We start from the raw sequence: 9,740 nt of genomic DNA, 5'->3' as shown, positions 1-9,740 counted from the left end.
GTGCCCACTCAGTGAATTTCTGAATGAATAATGTAAACTCTGAAATCTGGCCTAGCTAGCTTCCTGCAGCTTTTATTGTGTTGATTTAAGTGTGTCTCTATGACCTGCTTCTTGTTTTCTTTCATGAGTCAGAGCAGAGATCTTATCCTTTACCTCCCTGTCATAAATGCCTTGGAGCCTGGACTTGGATCCAAGCTTAATGGGTTTGGTTCCCTCCTTCCCCTTCTGGCTTCAAGGTTCACATCAGTGACAAATAGGGGAAGAGGCAGATAACTTCAGCAACTGCTGTGTCCTGATCCAGCTTCACATGACCACTGAACATTTCTGAGAGAGCTGAGGCTGGTGGTTTCTCCCTTCTCCCTATCATTGCTTCTACTTGGCATGGCCTAGGGTGTAGTTTGTGGGACAGCTCCTAAGTGTCCAGGCACCTTTAACCACCTCCAGTGGTTTATGACCCAGACTTTGCCCCCACCAGCTCAGTCTTTGAAAGTTCTCCTCCCTGGACCCTGTCCCAGATACTTTAAATCCAGGGAAGAAAAATGTTTTGAGCTTGCCTAGAGAAGAGTATCTGCTCTGAGCCAAGATCTCCTCATCATAAAGTAAGGATACTAGGTGGTAGAACCGCCATTATGTGTCTTCTTTCTATACGTGGGTCTGGTGGGTAGATGCAGTCTTTTCTAAAGCGGCAGGCATATTTTCTCCACTATTTTTCTCCACCATTTACTCTCTACTCATTCTTTCCTTATATTTACTTAACGTCTTTGCAAACTCTCTTCCACTCTTAATATCAAAAATGTGTCTTCATCATAGAATGCTAGATATATAAATTTATAAATCTTAGAGGTTCTGTAGATAGCTTAAAGTTTTTTTGTGTTTTTTTTGTTTTGTTTTGTTTTGTTTTGTATTTTTTCTGAAGCTGGAAACGGGAAGAGACAGTCAGACAGACACCCGCATGCGCCCGACCGGGATCCACCCGGCACGCCCACCAGGGGGCGACGCTCTGCCCACCAGGGTGCGATGCTCTGCCCCTCCGAGAGGTCGCTCTGTTGCGACCAAAGCCACTCCAGTGCCTGGGGCAGAGGCCAAGGAGCCATCCCCAGCTCCCGGGCCATCCTTTGCTCCAATGGAGCCTCACTGCAGGAGGGGAAGAGAGAGACAGAGAGGAAGGAGAGGGGGAGGGGTGGAGAAGCAGATGGGCGCTTCTCCTGTGTGCCCTGGCCGGGAATCGAACCCGGGACTCCTGCACGCCAGGCCAACACTCTACCACTGAGCCAACCGGCCAGGGCCGCTTAAAGTTTTATATAAATAGAATGACTGAGGCTCAGAGAAAAAGAGCCTGGTTAAAGTGACATACCTTAAAACTACCAGAGCAAGCAGGTGCTTGCATTTAGGTCACTTGACTTAGGCTAGTGATTTTTTTCACTACCCCATCTTTCCATCAGAAAGAAGTGTGACTTCTGGTTTAAAAAAAAAAAAAATCCAAATTTCAATTTCACCTAGAAATTTTAGGATCTATTTGCATTATTTTTTCCAATTTACTTTTCATTAAGTTTAATTGTTCCAATTCTTCTGGATCTTCTTTGTTTTTAAAAAGCTGACCTATATTAATCTAAGTTATCTTCTAGTTGTATCTCATCTTCTCTATGGAAACTGTTGACAATACAGCCCTGAGATATTACAGTAGGAGATTCTAGAAATGACAGAGGCAGAGCTAATATACGTTTTAAAAATATCTAGCAGTGACTAGTAGACAGTAGACGCTCAGTAATTATGAAGTCACTTCCCTCAACTCAAAAAGTCTTTCTGTTTCTTTCCTAAGCAGCACAGTGTGGTAGTGTGGTACTTAAAATTCTAGACAGACCCAGTAAAGTTCCTTCTTTTACCTAGTAATTGTGTGACCTTGAACAAGTTATGTACTCTCTTAGAGCCTGGCTTTTATAAGTTGTAAAATATAGAGAAGTAGAGTCTATTTCACAGGGTATCAGGAGACTTAAATGAGAGATTGCATGTAAAGTAGTTAGCACAGGGCTTGGTATGTAGAAAGTTTTGTTTTATTACTAGTTTTTTTTTTAATACCAAACAACTATGGCCAGAAGATAATAGGCAGAGATGATGCTGTTTTACAGAAAGAAGGGGAAAAAATTGGTGGTGGTGGTGTGTTCTTCCTAAATCTAATCACACTTACAAATGACCACCTTTCATTAATGGGTTGTGGGAGTCCCTCTGTGAGCTTTGACTGGCCATACTGTCAGTGTATTCTCCTCCCCCACTCAGCAAAAGCCAACTAGCAAGCTGCGATAACAAAAATGCAGCCCACCCCCTTGTAATTCCTCCTGAGATCCTAACCAGGATTTGGAAAACACCCGGATATGTTCAAAGAACCATCCGGGTTTTGTACCAAACCGGACGGAAACAAGAAGTTTCAGTAGTTTAATTTCTGGAAAGGATTGCACCCAGCATTACCTCTTTCTCCACTCACCCTACCTCAGTAACAATCGTCAGATTGGAGCCTTGGACTTAGTTTATGAGAAAGTCCCTGTAACCCAGGATACTGACTGAGCAAGGGTGACAGACTCACGCTGTGGTCTGCATACTAGGTTGCTGACATGAATATGTGGAAGGGTTTTCTCTAGCAAAGGTAAGCTTCCTTTCATCTCTTTCCAAATTCCACCTCACTTTCTTTTCTATGTAAAAACTTTATGTCTCTGGGTTTAGTGGAGTTCTGGGCCACTGGGAGAGAAATTAAGTTGCTGAAAAGTTAGAGGAAGCTTGGCTATGTGTGCACGAAAATTTAAATGAACAGTAAGCTTCTTTTGTTCTTCTCTTCAAAATGGCCAGGACCACACTGGCTTGACTGCTTCAGGGACAATTCTGGAGCTGTAGAAAGTAGTTAATATTTTTTTGTTGAAATAATGTATGGATCTCTCATCTTATAGGTTAAGAGGTTTGTTGAGGTGATGGATCTGAGGACTACATGAATTAGAAGTTCAAACACTTAAAAACAACCACTTGTTTTCATATTTTGAGATCCAAACTTAAAGAGAATAAGCAAGTAAATGATAGGTAAACTAAATTATTAGCTTAAAATATCAATTATTTCTCACACTTAGTATCTAAATAGCAGAAATATCTTAGAAAACAAGGGTTCAAAATCTGGCTTTACCAGTAACTGCTGCTTGACTTTGAGTAAACACCGTCACTCCTCTGCCTCAGTTCTCTATTTGTCACATCAAAAGGTTGATAAAAGATACTTTCTAAAGGTCATTATGGATGTATGAATCTATGATGCATCCATTTTTTTACAGAACATCTATTGCATTCAACCGTTTGCTTGGGTCACAAATATTAATACTTGAACCTCAAAACAATCATGTAGATAATTATTATCCTCAGTTTTGGATGAAAAAGTGAGGCTCAAATATGTGAAAGTGACTTGTTGAGAGGTCACATAGCTATAACAGACAAGATATAAGATTTGAATTTAGGTCTTTGTATTTCAAATTAGTATGTTTTCTATGATACCACAACTGGAGTATGTGGAAATAAAGCAACCTCATTAATACAAGTGGAAAATATGTAGTGAAATAATATTGTCCCAGGAATGTTACGATGACACTAGGCTGAACACGATTGCCAGGATGGGGAGTCAGAAGTCTTAGGTTCTAGTACTATTTTTCAAGATTTCGGGTGAGTTTCTTCTGCTCTAGGTCTCAATTATATCACCTCGACATGCAAGCATACAGTGATACTGACTAAAGAATAATATAAATTTTATTCATATTATCTGGAACCCTGTGAAGCTTTTAACACTCTGGTTTCTATCCTTATAAAGTAAGCCTTCTACTTAACTAAGGTGAGAAAATCCCCATTTGGAATGTATTTTGAGTCACAGGGTAAAGAAAGCACTAAAAAGAATTAAGGAAACAAAGGACCAAAATGAATGAAGGGTTTTATTATGTTGAGATTGGAGACAGGACCCAAAAGATAATTCAACATTCTTGTGTTCAGTTGAGTGATCCTTTCTTTAGTATGAGCCTGTCAATTTCAGTCTAACCCAACCCATAGGGAGATGGATAGAAAAGAACCTTATCACCTTAAAGTAATAACTTGCAAATTATAGGGAAAAGAGTGATGCAAATTGTCATGGATTTTGGTGACCAGATCTAGGTGATGTTGGGATGTCAGGAAGGTAAGGTAAAGGTAGGGGAAGCTTGATTGTTGCTGGCTGACCTTCTCCCCAGGCTAGTCTCAGTGTGTATTAACTATACTATGTCTGATTCCAAGTGCAGCAAAAAATCATTCATATTAGTTCTCTCTCTTTTTCTTCTCTCTCTCCCCTTTTGCTCCCCAACCATTTTTTCTATTTTACCTTCTTCCTTATGCCCTCTCTGTTTTTACTTTTTTCCCAGGATCTGGCTCACCTTACCTATTTCATTTGTCCTTTTACCTTTCTTTTTTATTTTTCTTCCTCAGTCTGACCTTTCTCTAAGACTTCCTTCTGTGGACTCAGTAGAGAAAAAGTAGCCTTGCCCAAATAAAAAGTTTATGTAGGGCTTCCACATCCTTCATTTCATTTGATCTTCACAGTAAACTAATGAGGAACCCAAAGCAGAGATTATCTTCACTTATTTGATGAAGGAACTAAGGCTCAGGAAATTAGGTTGACTTGCTCAATATTACACAACTAATAAATGATGAATCCAGAACTAGAATCTATTTTTTCTAGGGTTTGAAGTATTTTAATTTTATTAAGAAATATCTAAATGATTCTAAAGGAATATTATGGATTTTCTCTTTCTTCTGTTTTAATAATTTACTGTAAAATTAAATTAAAAATAATACAGCAACAATAGCAACAACAAATGCATTTTTGGGAAGAAAGAAAGCCAGTGATTAGGAAGAAAGAAAATTAATATTTATCAGGTACCTATTAATAGTTATCAGGTGCCTACTAAGTCTCCGATGCTATCCCTTTCCAACACAACTTAAAACAGTACTTGAACTTAAGTTCATCTGACTCAAAAGTTCTGGTTCCTTTTATTATATTATATCACTTCCAAAGAGACTAATTTCAGTCATATACATGTGCCTCTATGCTTAGTATGTGTTACTGTATATAATTTTTTCTCTGTGTGTACCTGTTGTGACTATCCATAAAATGTCAAAGTTTTGGGATCCTGACAAGTTTCATTTCTAAACCTATTTTCTCATCTGTAATAATAACAGCTGTTAATACTTTTTGACCACTTATTTGTGCACTTCACATATTTGTGTTCTGTGCATTTACAGATATTAATTCATTTAATCTTCATACTACTTAAAGTGTAACTAATAGTATTAAATCCATTTCAAAGATAAAAGCACTATGGCTAGTGAAGTGAAGCAGTGTATGAAATCAAACAGCTAGGGAAAGTGTAGCCAGGATTTGTTTAGGTAGTCTGATTCCAAAGTCTGCTCCTTAGATACAAAATGGAGAAGATAATCCTTATCTAACAAGAGTCTGAGAATTAAATAAGATGGCAGATATGAAAAACATACTGTGAAGTGGAATGTGATAGGAAACACTTTTTTCCCCAGGTTTTATTGTCTACCTCTTTTTGTCATTAGTCACTACCTTTAAATGCTTAGTCATTGTATGCTGAAGATCTGTACCAGTCTTTTCTGGGAATATTTCCAAGTTTAGCATGTGCTTCTCCAGTTGTGAAACTGTTACCTGGGACAGTTTTATTCCTAGGTGAGTGAGTTTAAGGTACAAAGGCTTTGTTGGCAGGTTCCTGAGAAAGAAGCTTGGAGAAGGTCCGAGTTTCACTCAGATTTCCCTTGAACTAGAGACATTCTCTCCATATTGAAGGTTTTAAAGCAGGGCTATTTGTTTGACAATATATAATACTATATGTAGGTGCATATAAATGCATCCATGTTTCATTGGTAAATGGGAGTACTGACAAAGTATGGGGGTTTAGAATTATTTTTTTGTGTGTATGACAGAGACAGAGAGCAACAGAGAGAGGGACAGATAAGAAAGGAGAGGGATGAGAAGCATCAGTTCTTCTTTGCGGTACTTTAGTTGTTCATTGATTGCTTTCTCATATGTGCCTTGACCAGGGGGCTCCAGCAGACTGAGTGACTCCTTGCTCAAGCTGGCGACCTTGGGGTTTTGGATATGGGTCCTCCACATTCCAGTCCCATGCTCTATCCACTGCACAACCGCCTGGTCAGACTCTTTTAGAATTCTTTATATAAAATATTTTTGTATTTCTGTGTTTTTACATTTTATTAGGTTCTCAAACATCCATGATCCTTAAAAGGTAAGAACTATATAGTCCAGCTCTATTATTTTATCTATGGAAAAAAAATAGACTCACTAAGATAAAGTAACTTCCATAAAGTCACTCTGTGAACCAATGTCAAACTTGAACTAAAACCAACTGGTGGGAAAATATGTGTGTGCATCACTTCATGTCACTTTAACAGTAGCTGTTCATGGTACACCCACGGAGCCCTTGTCATCATGCCTGGCAATAGATGCACAAAGACTTCTAAGACATGACATCCATTGTCAAGGAGTTTATATTCCAATATGAAAAATAAAGACAGTTCATGAGGCAGCTCATAGACAGAAAGGTGGCAATAATACTAAGTCTGAATTAATGAAATTGGGTGGTATAGAGAGTAGGTAGTCATTCAGAAGAGAGTGGTATGAAAAAGCTAAAGGGTACCTTCTGGGGCAATTAAGATTTAAGCTAGCCTCTAGAGTAGAAATCTAGAATGTAAGATATGTAGGAGACAGTAGCCAGGAAGGAGAAGGAAGAAGAAAAACACCAGCAGTTATTGTCACTTATGTTCTAAGCATTAATTGTATTATGTCTCTTTCATGTAAGTTTTCTAATCTATTTCTTCAAGACACATTCTTATATATACTTTATTGATAAGAAAGCAGGTTGAAAGTAGTTAAGTATTACCCAAGTCTACACAAATGGTTAGTTGGAGATCCAGGTTTTGGGAAAGGGAACCCCAGAACAGATTCTCTGTATATCAAGGGCTTTCTACCAAATGTCATATGGAGATTGGGGATCAACACTGGTACTACTGTTGTGTGTAGAGGGGCTTGAGATTTTGTAAGGAAGGCTATAGGTTTGCTTATTAATCAAGGCCAATATCTAGGCTTCACCAAAGTAAATATCTGGGGATTTCTTATTTATATGTAAATCTGTGCATATCTTTATTTTATATTTTTGATTTATTGTCCCTATTTAATGTTTTTAGAATGAGAATTTAAGGCAATGATTTATATAAACCATTGAATATGGTGTTTAGTATGTAGTAACCTCTCAATGAATGTTAACTATCATCATTATGACCATCATTATGAATGATATTGATTAGATGGTTCTTTGCCTATATGAGTATGTTTCTAGAAGTATCTGTTTCTAGAAGTGATCACAACTATATGTGATTGCATGCTTCAGAATATATGAGATTTTCCAAGCTATGGTTATAGTTATGGACCTATACATGTTCTCTGTGTATATTCATGTGAGTATGCAAATTTGTTTTGTGGAAGTTAGTAAGGCATGGTGATTAAGAACTAAGCCACAGTTTCTGGACTCACTATCCAACTCTACCGATTGTTAACTAGGTGACTTTGGGCAAATTATACTTCTGTTCTGCAGTTTTACCTTCACTAATATGGGGATTATAATGATGCCTTCTTCTTAGTGTGGTCATGAAGATTACATTATTTAATCTATGTAGAACATTTAGAAAAGTATCTGGCATGCTATGCACACATGACAAATATTGATTTATTATTATTATTGTTATTCTGAAAGTGACAAAGGCTTTTATGATAGTGTGGTTCTATATGTGGATGCAAGTGTGTACAACTCTGCATAAGATTGCAGTGTGTGTGCAAGTGTATGTATATGTGTGTTTGTGTTATGTTGTCTGTGTTTCTAAGTTTGATTGTAGCTACGTATTGTGTGACTGAGTGTATCACAGCCCCAAGAAAGCTTACCTCCTGGATGATAAACTGAAATGAAAGGCTAGAGGTTTCCTGTTGACTCTGATTCAAGACCGGACCCATGAAATGAGTCTGTGCACAGTAGAGAACCAGCAGAAAACATTTTTCATAAATTAATGTTTTCTTTACATTGTCTCATTTGTTTGTTTCACTTTACCTTTTTATTTTTTACTTTTTTTTGCTATTCACATGCAGAAAAACACACAAATATTAAGTTCATAGCTCTCAATGTATTTTCACAAACTAACCACATCCATGTAACTAGGATTGAGATCAAGAAACAGAACATAACCTAGAAGCATTCTTCCTCTTCCTTTCCCAGTCACTGATCCCTACCTCAAGGGCAAACACTATCTTGAATTCTAGTGGCATAAATTAGCTTTACCTAATTTTGTACTTTACATAAATGAAATAATAGAGTATATATTCTCTTGTGTATCATTTATTTCTGCAACATTGTGTTCATGAGAGACATCTATATTTTCATGTGTAATTGTAGTTTGTTCATTATCATTGTTATATAAAATTCTATTGTATAAATAACATACAATTTACTTATTCTAGTGTTCATGGGCATTTTGGCTGTTTTCATTTTGGGTCTATTAACATCCTAGTAAATGTCTTTTGGTGAATTCTCATTAGTTTTTAAATACAATTCATAGGGGATAGAAGGAGAAGCAGAAGTAGAATGATAGCAGAAGCACAGAGAGAATTAGTGACTTGATTCAGGTATTGAGTCAGTGGCACAATCAGGTTTTTGGTGCCTGTTTCATGACTCTTGAACTAGAGTAATTCTTCCTTCTACACAGCTAAAGAAATTAGATTCAGATTTCCCTTCTGAAAGAAGTGATGCATAATTATCAGTATACGTGACTCTTTAACTTTCCCCTCCAAAGTCCAGTGCGTAGAGATCAATGACTGCTTGTTGAACTGAAAGTAATAAAGTAAGGTATAGATTCTATGGTAATTTGTTTTTGCTTTCTCAGTCACTCTAAGTGGCTTTGCCTCTAGTTTTCCAGACGCAAGCAATGCCCCTTTGTTCTCTTTCTTCCATACCAGCAGCTATTCATTTGCCTGTTTCCCAGAGTAATGTGGGCTATGGAGCCAGGCTGTCTCCTTTGGCCTCTGCTGTTCATGCAACTTTTGTGGCCCCAATTGACTGATGGGGCCACTCGAGTCTACTACCTGGGCATCTGGGACGTGCAGTGGAACTATGCTCCCAAGGGAAGGAATGTCATCACGAACCAGCCTCTGGACAGTGACACGTAGGTTTAATCTCTTGTGGAATTAGAGCTGGAGTTGGGAGGGAGGCACCTAGAGGCCAGGAGGTAGCCTTTTGAAGAGCCTTTCCCAGGGTGTGATAGCAGGCACTTCCTGACTTCTCTGTGCCATATATCGAGCACCATGTTTACTGAGATTAAGGCTAGTTAATTTAAGAACCAGCATTCCATGTGGATTCTGCTTTACACTGAGGTGCCTCAGCATTTTTAGGGTCCTAATGGTAATTTCATATTCTCTTGATGCTAAAATGATATGCATAATACTGTTTCAATAACACTTGATTAGTTTTAGAAAAAGAAACATGAAATACATACATAATTATCTTACAAAGACTGTATGTATTTCATGTTTCTGTTGAACTATGGGTAATTAATATCCCATAGTTCAACAGAACTATACTAATTTCAGATAGGTAAAATGAGAAAACATAAGGAAG

General features: G+C 37.7%; 1 protein-coding gene across 10 annotated transcripts in view; it reads left to right on the top strand.

Annotated features, from left to right (window-relative positions):
* Window positions 1-367: 367 nt before the first annotated feature.
* HEPH (hephaestin) overlaps window positions 368-9,740 on the top strand; it is a 104,548-nt gene continuing 95,175 nt past the window's right edge. Inside the window, exons 1-3 of one of the 10 annotated variants that reach the window (XM_066357317.1) lie at window positions 368-599; window positions 6,281-6,308; window positions 9,086-9,288. In XM_066357317.1, coding sequence (XP_066213414.1) covers window positions 9,113-9,288 — 176 coding nt within the window. In that variant the 5' untranslated portion in view covers window positions 368-599; window positions 6,281-6,308; window positions 9,086-9,112. Of the gene's footprint in view, window positions 600-2,423; window positions 2,639-6,280; window positions 6,309-9,082; window positions 9,289-9,740 lie in introns of those variants that run through there. The other 9 variants (XM_066357315.1, XM_066357320.1, XM_066357318.1 and 6 more) reach the window with 9 other exon arrangements.

Source organism: Saccopteryx leptura, chromosome X, assembly GCF_036850995.1.
Source record: "Saccopteryx leptura isolate mSacLep1 chromosome X, mSacLep1_pri_phased_curated, whole genome shotgun sequence".
NCBI lineage: Eukaryota > Metazoa > Chordata > Mammalia > Chiroptera > Emballonuridae > Saccopteryx > Saccopteryx leptura.
The sequence above is the reverse complement of the archived record's forward strand: the minus strand, read 5'-3'. Positions and strand labels throughout refer to the sequence as shown.